This window comes from Conger conger, chromosome 10 (assembly GCF_963514075.1).
Source record: "Conger conger chromosome 10, fConCon1.1, whole genome shotgun sequence".
NCBI classification, from domain to species: Eukaryota; Metazoa; Chordata; class Actinopteri; order Anguilliformes; family Congridae; genus Conger; species Conger conger.
The window spans coordinates 35,379,159-35,394,473 of NC_083769.1; the positions used below are offsets into that span (position 1 = coordinate 35,379,159).

Sequence of the window (15,315 nt, forward strand, 5' to 3'; positions counted from 1 at the left end):
AAATATGTATAGCAGTGTATCTGTAAGATATTCTTTACCCTGCCATCCCTTTTGATGTGGTGTGTTTCAGTGTTTTACTTCCCCCACACTTATCTGTAACATCATTTTAAGCTCATTTGCTTGGAAATACTTGGCAAGCAGAAAGAACAGATCCTCACTCCACTGTAGTTGCAGTTTTTTTCCCCAATGCACAGTGTTCACAGATGGAGGTTTTTCTTGCTGCGGTGTTTGCACCAACAACATATTATAATACTATAAGGCACTTAAATAAATGAAACAGCTAACAACAGTATTAAATATTCATACTTCACTCTATTTCAGTGTGTAAATCTTGTGTGTAAAATATGGCAGATAAAATGGGTTTTGCTTGTATACCAGCCTGGTCAAGCTGGACTAAACTGGTATTCCAGTCGAGCAGAGTCGAGTGGGTCATATTAAGAATATAGCATAGGTTTAGATTCTGTACTGTAGGTTTATATCTACAACATTTCCTTTGGGCACAAAAGCAGCAAGAGATATGCACATCTGACAGTAGGCTTTGTAAGAAACCCCCCAAATACACCAAAAGGCGGAAGTATCCGAAGGGTGAAGGAAACGGGTGTAGTCTGACCAATGCTACTGGAACAGGGTTACTTTAATTTTGTTCTCGTTTATCTGACTCCAAAAGATAAGTTAAACTGCTCCTCTATTCTAACAGTACAACAAAAGGAACTGCAAATGTCCGCCAATAGTGTGGCTCTATATGATCGCTATCTATTTGTATAGACGCGGACGTACCTGTGACATGTATAGCCTACAATGATACTTAGTATGTATCTTGTGATGGTACTGGTGTATAGGCGAGTGACTACGGGGTACAGGTATCCTAGGTTGTCTATGTGTGTTAGGACTCTAAACTGCTAAGTGTGCAGTGGTGTAAGTCAAGAGGATGCAAGTTCAAATTAATACAATTTATTAAACAATGTGCAATGCAGAAATATAATTACGTGGAAAGGTGCAATATTAATGGCTATACGCGAATGGTGTGCAGGAGGTTGTATTAGCGAGTCTCCTCGAACCATTCCACGTTTCCCTCTATATACCCAGGGTTTTGAGGAAAAACAACAAATCATCAAATAAAAACGGGGGTAACAACAATGGTCCTGCTGATGTCATCTCTGTATGTCCAACAAACCTGGTTAACCTTTGTATTACAGCTGGATGCTGACTCACAGGTAGCTTGTGTATGTGGAAAACCCATGATCTATACAGTACTATTTCACCTCAACATTTATGGGAACATTCCACTGAGGTGGCAGAATTGCGCAGAAGCAGCACACTGATGGGAGCAATAGTCCTGTATTGATGAGCACGGTCTTTTCATCAAGGCTTGCTGACCCTGTGTCAACATGGTAAACACAGTCTATTTCCTTTTGGGGCTCTGCAGAGAGGCACACTTATGTACAATGCCCTACAGTTTTGTACTGCAATTTAATTGCCAGATGCGTACACAAATAGAAATACTTTTAGTGGTACTTGTGCCAACATGTTTAAAATTCACAGAGGATAAGATCGCATTTGGAAATACTGAAAAGCATAACATTTCTATGACGATGACATCAGAAAGTATACTATAACGTTATAGATCTGGTTATGCTATGGGTAAATCAGTCAGTTTGGCCATGAAAATACAAACATTCATTCTGTAGCTTAGAGTGTCATTTTGGTTCACTGAATCACATTTCAGTAACATTCCTTAATTTTGAAATGAATCACATCGTTATTTGCATATTTTGTTTAGCCAGAGGTCTGTGCTCGTAGGGTTGTTTGAAGAGAAACTGCTACTTAACTCTTTAATTTCATTTCATGTGATTGACCTCCACTCCACTCCGTTTCAGCTTGCTGTACCCTAGGTAATCGTCAGCCGCCAGCTGCTATAACAAACTTAGCTATAGCTGGTTACCAGCTACCAACAACCAACTGACTAGTTGTTTTCAGCTACTAGCTGTTTCACACACCTACAGTAGCTCTAGGTGGTCACCATCTATGAGCTACCAACTACCAGGTACCATATTTCACAAAACAAACTCTAGATCGTTCCGCTGGTTATCAGCTACCAGCATATGCCATTCTTTTCCCAGCAGGGCTCACAATGTCAGTTTTGTTGTGATTTTGTTCAGCTGTAGCTGGTTGGCCTGATAACCAGCGTTCTCGCAAATGCAAGCATGAAAGAAAACACAGGCACCCTACCTGCTGTGCTCTTGTTTTGTGTTTGTTTTTGGGATTTCATTGATCAATTCCAATAAAAACAATGAATGAAAGTAGTATCTGTATCTGAAACGGACACAACAGCTGAACAGGGGGACATGTATCATTTTGCAAGACATCACCTGCACAGTTCGGTGCCCCTTCTGCACTTCAGCCGCACATTATATGGTTCCAAATCAACTATACCATCCTCATACCAAACAGTCAAACTAAGAGTGTAAGTTAATTTATTGTTAGTAGTATTGGAGGGTAGTACTGAACGTAAGGTGTCGTCTTTCCTTATAAAAGCTTGTAGCATGCTTGGCCTCAAATCAGTGAATGTGTTATTAAACAGGCAGAAACTGGAAACAAAATTTCTGGCACAATTATGCATAATATATGTATTTTTCTAGGTATACTGGGCTATCTCTAAGGGACAGACCAGGAGTTGCATATTTTGTGTATGACTCAAATGTGTTTATTTTACTTAATGAAACATATAACATTCAACTTGGTCCCTTAACTGCTGTAGTGGGGGTTAGGCTGGCCGAAAATAGTATATTACAGGACATGTTATATAACTATATGATTAGATCCATTTTTACTATATTAGTCTGTATTAATTGTATTGCGAAAAAAGTAAGCAAATCCGTTTTGACTTAATTCCATAAAGCACAGACTTAATCCCTGACTGAGTCACATGGGGGTGCAGTGTCTGCATTCTGAAGATGACTGGGCCAGCGTTTCCCATGAGCCTCCCTCCACGTTTGACCTCCACACTCATCATAAGCTATTTCTTTGGCTTCCCTTTAGCAGAGGACCCTGCAACCATGCTGGAAATATCAGATTCCGCCTCTCATGGAAAACTAGTATTGGACACAGAATTTCTTCATTCTCCTACTTATTTTGCCATAAGACTCATGCACACTTACGTCAGAATAGTTATCCGAAACAGGAGAAGTGACATGTTGTTATATGAGGTGTGCTGAGAGTGTTAAAAAGGTTCAATGGTAAAAGCATACACAAATCGAGTCCTAAAAGCTCAACATCACCACCATTCGTACCCCTAAATAAGGGGGTGTAGGACTAGCATACCTGACAGTTCACATGCATAAGCATTTTATTGCACATTTTCTATAAAACATGCAATATTTAAATGTCTCGGTATTTCTTTATAACTCCAACATCACAGTTTACAAACAAACACAGGTGACATTATATTCACTACAGGCAAGAGCTGATACGAAATTCTGAAACTTTTTTCTGAAAATATTTTTACAGTGTTGCCATTGTGTTGCTTTTATGTTTCCGTCATTTACGTTTTGCATGTCTTTTTGAAGACTGCATTTGAAGGAACGTCAGGAGGATTTGAAGCCATATGCCATTGAATACGTGACAATTCGTCGCTTTATATTTCTGTTTAATTCTCAGCTATGACATATACATATAAACATAACACGCCTTATACAATTATTAAAACTACCGACCTATTTCTAAAAGACATTGCGTTGATTGGGAATGGCTGTATCATCGGAAATGGCCCTCGAGTCTGTATGTCTGTAGAATAAAACGATAACCTGAAGACTCCTAATCCTCGCCCACACACGTCGAAAGTTTGACGACTAGTCCTCAAGCAAAAACGCACATAATGTTTTATGACCAATGACGTCAGAATCAGGGATTCATTAGGCCAAATGTTTGGAAGCACATTTTTAGAACATATATGTCGAAATAATTTGGTAAAATCATGTACAGCAAAATGCCCAGTGTAAATTCTACTCGTCTCTACTATTTCATGAACCTTTATAAATGAAATTAATACTAAATATAATTTTGTCGAGTTAGAAGTAAGCTACTCACGTTGATGTTACACGAAGCCATTTTGTTTAACAGGTCCATGCCGTTTACAAGGGACATGCCAATGTACTAAACCTTTTAATGCTACAATTTGCATTTCCATGAGGGAAAAACGTCGAAATTTGGTTGTTATCCGACAGAAGAGGAATTCTGGCGCCCAGCTGATTTTCACAGGCCCCAGTGCAGTTCCCATAACCCCCGCATGCTTTAGCAGATCCCTCTTGTAATAACAGAGCAGAAGGCACTCGTGATACGAGAGTTCCTCTCTATTACAAATAGTAATTCTTTATCTTTCTGTCCCAGGAACAAAATATGTTTCTGTTCATTTGTGTAACTTAAAACACTCTACAATACCATATATGTAGTGGAACTGCTCTCAAATGAATTACTGTTAATCTTTTTTACCAAAATTTGTACTTAAGCGAAACTATTTCAAAAGACAGCGCTTAAACGATCCGTTCCTTAATTTCATAACGCCCAGGTAGGCATGTTGAAGGTCCTATCTAGTTCCTTAAATGTTTATGTAAACCAATATGCACATTCTATACATAATGCGTAATTTATTTCATATAGGCGTAATCTTGTCAGGAATTTACTTACCACTAAATTTCCTTTTTGAATGCACACGGCGCCCGAACCTTGAATAACGCTGTCCAACACCTGCACATCACCGGAGCTAGGAGAATTCGAGCAGTTCTTTCTCCCTTGCCTGATAACTTCCTCAATATCGGAAAACTTATACACACATAAAGCAGAGTTTTTGTTCGATTTGGAAAAGACTCCGAATAAAAAGTGCTCTGGTTCATGCCCATCCGCGAAATGTATCTCCGCAGGGTAAACAGAAACAACTCTGTTGTAAATATTCCCATTTGAACCACACTGCAGACCCATTTGAATATATGATTCTGTAAGTTTCCTGCTCTCTGTAGTTGATTTTCGTGGGTTTTCAGTGTCCAGGCAAATCCGCGCAAGTATACTATTAGGTTGACTCTCCTTGTGACCCATATTGGCGTCATTATTAATGGCGATGTAAGAATATGTCTTCTGTATAAATGCATGGACGAAATTAAGCTTATTTTTTGGCTTCACTTCTTGCTTTATCTTAAAGACGTTATCTTCTGAAGGATTGATATCATAAGTAAAAAGCCTTGACAGATCCTTGATATTTAAGGAGCGAATGGCAATCTCTGGTGTATTTTCAAATCTTAAGTCTTCTTTACTGTGGTTTTTGGGGAAAAAAGGTGTCCCCATACCTGTATAAGTTGCTCCTACTAAAAGTCTGGTATTCCCACTGTGACTCCTAAAAATGAGCCCAACTGTTGAAGCGTTGGGGTGATTGGCAGCGATGTTCAACATGCTGGGAAAAACAGTTTTGGCACCCTGGGGAGGAAATTCAACGGCGATTTCAGAAACGTTCTGCATCTTCCTAAGCTCACAGAAACCCTGGTATACGGAGCCGCACACGACGAGGACGCCTTGCGCTCTATCCAGTTGCAGCAGTTTGTTGAAGTTATCGGTAAGCGTCTTCTGGTGCTCGCAGGGCGCCTGCGGCAGCTGTGGCGCATGGCAAAGCAAGTTGTCTTCCACCGGACCGGTATTCTTCTCAACCTCCACATGTAAAGTAGCGTTCAGCTGGTAAATTGTGTTAACTGCCGCCAGATATACTTTTTTGGAAACTTCATCCACAACGAAATTGTTGGTCAGGTTTGGAGATGTAAATGCCTGTTGGATTTGCAGCGCACTAACAAAGCGCTGATGGATAGTCCATCGGGTGCCGAAAAACAAGACGCAAAGAAACAAAATTATATTTTCCGAAGGATACATTTTTCCTTCTTGCTAGATTCACCGTGATATGTGCCGAGGGTTGCATTGAGTAATGAAAAATATGCTGTTGTTCTCACTACAACAATCCAAGAGGAAACCCTGTTTCCTGCCGAACGCCTAAACTCAGAATGACGTGATGAAGAGTCGTGCTTCCTTTTCGTAGCGCAGCACCGCGCTGAATGCTTTACACTCAAATGTCTAATAGTTCACGGTCTTAATGTAGGCTAATATAGACTGCATATATATATAGAGCTCCACTTTTCTGTCAATTTATGTTCGTTCCTGATCACTACACTTAAGATAAGTAGTATGTTTAGTCTACGTGTGTTTATCATCTGTAGCCTTATATATATTGTCAAATAAATCAAATCAAGTCATTTTTCTCGTAGTCACAGCATAGCCTATACGTTCATGCGAGTGAATGAATAAAGATAATTATTTAAAATAATTTCATTTATGTCGCTAAATGAATCGCATTATGGATAAACAATGTATGCGACTTAGCTATTGAAAAGGAATAACCTACATTATTGCCTATAACAGACATACTTAACGGAAAATGTTTATATTTAAAAACTTCAAAAAGGGTATATTTTTTATTTTTAAGCTTCTGGTTAGGGGGGAAAGCAGCTGTGTCTCCACCTCTTAAGACACATATCGGGGACATATAGCCATGGAAAATCTATTGATGAAAAACATTCGAGACCTGTACAGTATGGCTCATAGCCCATCTCTGGCGGTAACAGGATTGTTTCATCTCAAACATTAGATACGGACCGGTACAGAGACCTTCCATCTGTGCAGTAGAGTGCTGTTAAAATGCAAACAGATGGACTGATGCACCTTTCTCTTTGACACTCCCATTCACAGCAACATTTGGAGTGGTCTGGGGGCCCACATCTAGTTTTTGCACGTGGGCCACTCGCGCTCAATATAGTTTGATTCCATGGCGCCCTAAATATAGCCTAATTATTAAAAAAAGCTCAGATGGCCAAGTCATAGGCTAGTGCTAGGCTAACGCACGGGATTGAGATTGGGGGGAAAAAAGAGATCTGACATTCGGTGTTGGCTGCTGCGCAATAAACACTGCTTGCTGTCTAATTATTAGCCACATCTTTTACATGGTTAATAAAGTTAATTTAAAAACCTCAACGTTCAATCAGCGTTACCAACGACCAACGCAAGACGTGACACGTTTAGCGAAGCCAACTATTTTTGTTTACAATTGCCGGATATTTAATGAAAATGCCGATATAATGGAAATCGAACAAAACATTTTCCGAGCCAAGCGAAGAACCCAAGACGTCAATAGGGTTTGTGATTATGATTTGGGGTGTCAGTGTAGGGCTATTTCCATGATACCGAATACGATCTCAAAACCAGCGGCGACAGGTCCCTCGGGAGCATCCACATCACCACTTCAGGCTATTATTTGTGCCGATAAGCGCATGACAGAGTCTGTGGGTGTTTATCTTGGCCATAGTCCTCCCGCAGCTAATCGGACAGCGGGGTAGGGCAGGAAAGTGCTCTGATAAAGCAGGGAAGGATTGATTGCCAGAAATAGAACTCGCACACGCAGGGAGTCCAAGCCTACACGCAAAACACTGCGCTGTCTGGGTGCACCCAAGAGGGCTGAGGTCACGGGTCACGACTGCCAGGGGTCAGCGTTATTGAAGAAGTGTGACGGAGTGCTTCGCTCCGGTCACGCTTCTTCGTACCTCACACCTAACGGAAGAGCAAAAAATATGTGGAATCACTTACAGCTAATTACCCGAATAATACAGGATACACTATTTATAATGGCCTACTGGAAACGGAAGTGCAGGTCTTTATATCTTCCTGCCCTGCCATAATCCTTGAGCTAGGTTACCCTCACCACATGGTGGAAATTTGGTGAAGAACGTTTTTTCTTAACTACCATAAAATACAATATATTCACACGATGCATTTTTTAGTACATTTGTATACATTTGTGCCCGTATGTGCCCGAAAATAGATGCACTCACTTTCTAGAATGTAGGCGGTGTAAATTATAATGAATATCTCTTTATGAACACCCACTTTATGAGTAGCCTACTTATTTCTATGCAGAAATCACTATTACTTGTGACATACTGTTCACAGAGTCATTTTGTGGACAATTTTAGAAGTCCTGCAAATGTTTGTATTAACTGAAGAAGGAAAAATATATTGCTGTGAACTGAAATTAGTCTCATAGTATACATTTGTGTTTTATTGAGGGAGAGCAGCAACTTCCTGTTGCTGAGTCCCAAGTGACTGACATGGCAGCCTTGTTGTCTTTGAAAACAGTGTCAGGCCATCCAGTCCAGTCTAGAGGAGTGGGCCTGGGAGAAAGGCTTTTTGCCTTCCCAATCTGTTTCCCCCCCAGATAAAACTGAGGCGTGTCACTTTGTCAAGGAACCAAACGTGTCTCTCTGTTTTCAAACAGAGATTAAGTGGAATCGATATCTTGAAATGGGAGACACTGAACCTGCAAAAGCCCTTGTTTTTTTTTTTGCGTCAATATTTTGTACACTGGAGGGATTTCTGGGGGACTGAATGTGATTCAATGTTTTGTCATTTTCTAGTGGGCTTCTTGTTGCTATTGTAAGGTATTGTGGTCGGAAACAACCATATTAAAAATGCAAACCACGTATATACTGTAACTTCCTAAACACAGAATATAACCCTTACATGGAATGTACAATGTGACCTGTTAACTGTTCACTGTTAAACCAACTCTTACTGGAATCATATCTACTCTGTTCGAGTTAACAATGGACATCGCATTACGTACGCATCTTCAAACAGATACCATAGTGCGATGTCTTAAGACCGCAACCTGACTCACCTTACCCTCTTTAGAAATCTTCTTTATTCTTGGATCTGTATACTGTGGTTTTTACTGTTGTTTATATTACAAATTGTAATGGTTTGTTCACTTCACACTTGAATGATTGTAAAATAGGCCTTCTGCGCACTTTTTTTATTCCAGGGTCTAGCACTGATGTTTTAAACTTCTGTGAGTCACTCTGGATAAGGATATCCATTAAATAATTCTAATGTCACAATATCACACAGCCAGCTAAGTTAGGGTTAGAGATTCCCCACTGTGGGCATTATTCTGTCCCAAAAGGACCGGAAATAACCTTGAGTCAGAACATTTGCACACATTTTTTTTCATGATAGCCGAACATTCCTACAATGGGAATTTTCAAATGCAGTGGTGTCTGGGTTGTTCATTGTCCCCTTCCCGATGTGCCCAGGCTATGGAAGAGAGAAACTGACTGTGACAGCACACTGAAACTTGTTGTGGTGACATGTCCCTCAAAATGACACCATTTCAATATTATGTAAGTGGAGGAGGAGGTGGGTATCCTTAGAGCCAACCAGAGACCCAGATCACATCAGTGCCTCTTGTTTGCATTTCCCACAAGTTCTGCTCTTCAGTTCTCCAAACACACGAGTGTAGACGCTGAGCACAGCGTCTTCCTTCTCTTTGTGTTGCAAGCAGGCATATCTCTCCCTCTCTGTCTCTTTCTCTCTCTCTCTCTCTTGAGGTCAACTTAACACCTACAGGAAACAGCAGACAGGGTGGAAAAACACTACCGCACCGCAGTTAGTGTAATTTAGCTTAGAGATAAATGCTGTAATTTGCATAAGCCTGCTTATGCAGAACAGAGCGCCTATCAGCCTACATTGAGCTTTAAACGGTAAACTGGCCCTGCTTCAAAAAATGTAATGTAGTCCACCGCACATTTTGAACACAAAAGCAGGATTTTTAAAGCTACAAGAAACAAAACGCTGGAAGAAGTGACAGATTTTTCTTCCCCTTGTATACTAAGAAAGCTCTGTGGGTGTTTGGGTTTGACCTATTGTAGCAGACTACTTACATAATTAAAGTGCTTTTTTTTTTTTTTACAGTAACATGACAGTACGTATGCCATCCCATCATTTATAGCTTAAGGCTGCTATTAAAATGAATCAATTGTTTACAATAAAGGGATTTTTTTCAGGGTGAGATCTTAAACACTTCAGTTTGTGGGAAATCTTGAACAGATTGCCACAGGGGTTTGGTACAAAAAGAAGAAAAAGGGCTCCCCCTTGTGGACAACAGAGGCTCAGTTGCGTTTCCCTCAAAAGCAATCCTCTTTTTTCCCGGAGAAGACAGTGGAATCTTTTTTCGCCCACAAGAAAATGTGACAGACATCGACTCAGGAGGTAAAGAGCAGGTGTCTGGCAGTCGGAGGATTGCCGGTTCGATCCCGCCCTGTCGAAGTGTGAAGTGAGCAAGACACATGGGGGTTGCGTTGGTGTGTGAATGGGTGAATGAGAAGCATCAATTGTACAGCGTTTTGGATAAAGGCGCTATATAAATGCAGACCAATTACTAATGTATACTCTTGTATACTAAATATACACACATATTAAAATGTACAATTAAAGGATCCAATTATTTTGTAATGCGACAAAACCACACGACTATAGACATTTGGTAACGTATGTTAACTGTGAAAAATGAAACTACTGTACACATGTACGGTCTCATTTTACCTGGGTGCATTTACAGTACCGACATGCTAGGCATGTCTTCAGCCGTGGAACTTGTCCACACACTAGACATGGAGGCACTGTGCCTAGCACAGTGGGGAGGATAGTCTACATGCACTAAAGCATCAGTCTGTCTCATCCGCCTCCCACCACACCATCTGCACGGATTATTGGCATGAAGCAGTTCTGGCATGTGAGCGAGAGCACCCTCCCTAAAGCGCAGTCTCACTGAACGCATCGCCACAGGACGTCTCGCGGACCCCTGACACCGCCGCCGCCGCCGCCGCCGCCAGTCTCTCGCGAGCGCGAAATCTCAAAGCGCCGCAATGAAAAAGACCATGCGAAATAACAGCTGAGGTCTTTATTTCGCTTTTATTGTACATGGACACAGCCACATGAATCTTGTGACAGACTGGAACAGGACATCAATATAAATCCTCAGTAAGCTTCCTTTACAATTAGCAGCTTTGACTCTAAAACTAATGTTACTTCCACAAGCAATTTCTTTTTTCTCATTACCATACTTCCAACCCATGTTTGTGAGTCAAATAACAGACGAGAATACTCTCAGGGCTTAAAGAGACACCTACTAAAGGTACTGTACCACCTTGCACACAACACACACATGTACAGGACTAGTTTGATTTCCTCAAGTAATACTTATTAAAATCAACAGGCCACCACTAGGGGGCTCCCCAGGTTATGACTGTCCTCGGTTATACAGCCTGTCGCAGTGAAGACAACAAAAAATGCCATTTTTGAGACAGTATCTTTTTTTATTTGCCTTTTAGAGCTATATTTGGAAATCCCATTTAAATCCCATTAAAAAAATTATACCAAAAATAACTCATTATTTCATACTCAGACCACCAAAGGCCACAGTGAGAGAAGCAAATTGCCATATGACCATCTCTGAAATAAAAAAAACAAAAACAAAATCACTTTTCAGTAAGAAAGTTGAGATAGTCAAATTTCTTCACTCAATGTGTTTCATGAATTTAGTCCAATTTAATCAAACACATTCTTTTATTATAGGCAGTCAGGCCAGTCTGGCCATTTCTAAAATACTGTGCAATGAGGCAGTTGCTTTCTTGCACCCTAAAGCAAGAAAAAAATAACGTGTCAGCTAAAACACATACAGTAGGTACGCAAGTATAATTCATTTTATGCACTTCTGAACGGAGATACCTTCTCCTGTTTGTGACAAGAATTATTTCAGGTTTGGCACAAATGGCTGGATAACTCACAATTCTCCTTTCCTCGATGCATACACACGGACACACACGCTAAGGGCTTAACCCCTTCTGTTCTTTAAAAAGAATATAACCCAACACCACAATTTCATTCACTGTCACACAAAGGTATTACAAGTCCTACAATTGACCAATCAGGAAGCACATAATAATTCACAATATCTTGCTTTTACCCTCCTGACCAATGCAAGCCCAGACAGCATGCATCTGAGAGTGGAGTAAACAGCCACAGAACCGTATGTATTATTTACCTGATACTGGACAACCAGCATAGGATACCCTGTCACATAAGAACCAAAACACACAGACATTGCTTTAACAGATGACCGATTCAGGTCACATCTAATGTATCACAGAAGGGGTGTCTCCCCACTCTGTTTTTGCAGAGGGAATTACCTTTTCGATATTTGTAATTTCTACAATATTTTTGGCAAATGCTGCACTGTACATACCATGACAAAATCACACGCAGGCAAGTGATCATGGGCAACAATACACAATAATCTTAAATTTTACACAAACAAAATGTTCTGTTTAAAAAAAAAAAAAAGAAAAAGAAAAAAAAAAAAAGATACTGTCTCAACAGGTAAACCAGGAATGCTCCACTTTATTATTCACACAATTATATAAAAGAACACAAAAGGCACTGGAGTTGTTCGATACCCCTCCGCCCTCACTCGTCCCACATGGTGAGATCACAGCAGGGTCTCTCCCCATCACTATGCCTGTCACTGGAACCACCAGAAAGAGCATGGCTTCGGTCTGTACAACACTGAGAAACAAACCTTCTGCCAACTCAGATCACCGTCTTCATCCGATAAAACTGTATCTGATGTTTAGCACCGATATCCTGATTATACTTATTCCTGTGCTTCAGTGTGGCAGATCGTTCCGGATATACAAGTAGCCTGGCACACAGTCTCAGGGCAGCTGTACAGCGTTAGAGTACGCCAACACTACGCAGGTGGTCAGAGAACGGTCAAGCACAGGACTGTGGAGTGGAAAGGCAGAAGTTCACTCAGAGGTCAGGCTCTGGGGGAGGGGGGCTGAAATGGAGGATAGCCTTCAGTGGAAGCGGGACTGGCTCTAAAGTCCGAAAAGCTGTACATTAACGACAACATCAAGCCGAGATCCACAGGAGCATGTATACGTACTTTTGAAAAAATACAAAAATAACTTTTTCCATTTTAACTCATGGAACAGTGCAAGGTTTCAGTGTAAACAAACAGTAGTTGGGTAAAATTGGAAACGTTGTCATGGATCTGATGTAAGACTTATTTTGGCACAAAGGATAATGAAGAGAAAGGATGTATGCTGGCCCCCCAGCCAGAGTAAGTATCTGGGGAGGCTGACGTACAGGACCGGGGTATCATGGGAGAGGATGCCTGAGTTTCCTAACCCTGCAGAAAAGGCCTGTACAGGCCTGAATACAGCCACCTGCCTCTGAATGACGTGTGAAGTCCAGCCATGGGGACTGTGTGCTCCCTCATCAACCTAAAAGAGCTCCACAATACCACAATATAAGGCTGTGACATTTCTGTAGTACTCTCGACCCCTGGTGCATTTCCACTACCCAGCCTGGCCTGCTACGCAGACCACAAACAGCCAAAAAGAATCCGAAAGCTCACTCCCTATCGTAACTGCAAAGCACTCTGCAAAGACACACCGCTCTATGAGCCCAACCACACAACCTCACACAACACCCTTGGCTACGGTACCACCTGAGCAGGTTAAGCGCTTCAGCACAACACTGTTCCTACAGGTGGGAAATTTAAAATGGCAACAAGTGGACTTCAACCCACCGTAGGCCAGATGCAGGACAGCAGGCCCCCAGGGCAGTGAGGGAAGGCAGGAGTGTGTGTGTGCAGAGTGGGGCGCTGTGTATCAGTGCAGCAGCCCCACACAGACCCGTCTGCAGCCTCTTTCTGATGTCCCTGTGACCAACAGGCCCTGTACTCTACCCTTCACTCCCACACTCTTTCAATTATTCACTCGTTACTTTCTTTTAAAACAGCGTTTTATTTATTTCTTAAAAAATAAAAAATAACTAAAAATGACTTTAATTCATCACTAATAGAAACAGTACGGAAGCACTGAGAGTCTTTGAGCGAGACGCTCTTCAAGTATGTTCGTCTGACTGTATCGTCCGTGTATTTTTGTTGAGTTTATTTCATTCCCCCCGGGAGAAAGTGGAGCGTCCTCCTTCCGTCTCCAAGCTGGAGTGAAGAAAACAGAAAAGAAAGTTTCGACGCCTGTGAGGTGGGCTTGGCCCAGCGCCGGTCTGCGTGTTACTGGCACCATCGCTCCGCCCCTGCGTCTCCAGACTCACGCAAGCGCCCCAGACCGCTCCTGTCTGACCGCTCTGTCTGACCGCTCCCAGACTGCTTCTTCTGACCACTCCGACAGACAGACCGCTTCGTCAGGTCTGACTGCTCCCTCTGACCGCTCCCTCAGGAGTGACCGCTCCCCTCAGGTGTGACCGCTCCCCTCAGGTGTGACCGCTCCCTCAGGAGTGACCGCTCCCTCAGGTGTGACCGCTCCCTCAGGAGTGACCGCTCCCTCAGGTGTGACCGCTCCCTCAGGAGTGACCGCTCCCTCAGGAGTGACCGCTCCGTCCTGAGCGGTGTCTCTGTGGAATGTGCTCGCTCAGCTCAGCTACGGGCCCGTTCCCCTGGGCCCTCCGGCTGACACGCAGGAGCACCAGGGCTGTGTGAGAAACTTAATGCTACATGTAATCCAACCAAATAAAATAATTATAATAATTATAATAATAATAAACAATGTCATTTCATGAATTTCTAAAAATGAAGAAATGTATTACAATGCGTCTCACAAGAAAAAAAAACCTTTCTTTCCAAAATGTAAACAGATTCACTCCTTTTCACGAAAACCAAGCCAGGCTGCTGTTGTCATTGGACACCCCTGCGTTATTTGTGCTAAGTTTTCTATGGTCAGACATCTCCCGTCACCCGGCACGCCCGGCTCTGTCCCGTGGCGGTTATCTGGGGGGCTGCAGGAAGCGGTCCATGTATCCCGAGATGGCGTCCCAGTTTTTCCACAGGAAAGCCAGCATGACCACCAGAAAGAAAGTGCTGAAAGTGCGGTTGCGGGTCTTCATGAGGGGCACCACGCAGTTGGCCACGGTGGAGACGAACACCAGCAGCACGGCCATGACGGCCAGCAGCACGTTGATGAGCTTCCCCAGCAGGGTGCGCGCCGTGGCGTTCTCCAGCCCCTCCAACTGCACAACCTGCTGCTGCTGCTGCTGCAGCTCCATCTTAGAGATGCGCGTCTGGCAGGCCTCCAGCGCCTCCTGTAGGGGCAGAGACGCACGGTCAGACTGCACGGCCCGCACCCAACTACCACCACACCTAACCGCACCCAGACCTAACCTCACCCGCACCCAACTACCACCACACCTAACCGCACCCAGACCTAACCTCACCCGCACCCAACTACCACCACACCTAACCGCACCCGAGCACACCTAACCTCACCCACACCTAACTACCACCACACCTAACCGCACCCAGACCTAACCTCACCCACACCTAACTACCACCACACCTAACCGCACCCACACCTAACTACCACCACACCTAAC

At 42.7% G+C, this 15,315-nt stretch overlaps 2 protein-coding genes across 6 annotated transcripts in view; both read right to left on the bottom strand.

Annotated features, from left to right (window-relative positions):
- The window catches only part of plxnd1 (plexin D1), a 50,248-nt gene extending 44,229 nt beyond the window's left edge, over positions 1–6,019 (bottom strand). The window contains exon 1 of the mRNA XM_061257809.1: positions 4,684–6,019. Coding sequence (XP_061113793.1) covers positions 4,684–5,907 — 1,224 coding nt within the window. The 5' untranslated portion in view covers positions 5,908–6,019. The remainder of the gene's footprint in view (positions 1–4,683) is intronic.
- Positions 6,020–10,811: 4,792 nt separating this feature from the next.
- Positions 10,812–15,315, bottom strand: part of tmcc1a (transmembrane and coiled-coil domain family 1a) — a 65,557-nt gene continuing 61,053 nt past the window's right edge. For all 5 annotated transcript variants that reach the window (XM_061257400.1, XM_061257398.1, XM_061257399.1 and 2 more), the window contains one exon: positions 10,812–15,024. In XM_061257400.1, the coding sequence (XP_061113384.1) occupies positions 14,710–15,024 (315 nt within the window). In that variant the 3' untranslated portion in view covers positions 10,812–14,709. The remainder of the gene's footprint in view (positions 15,025–15,315) is intronic.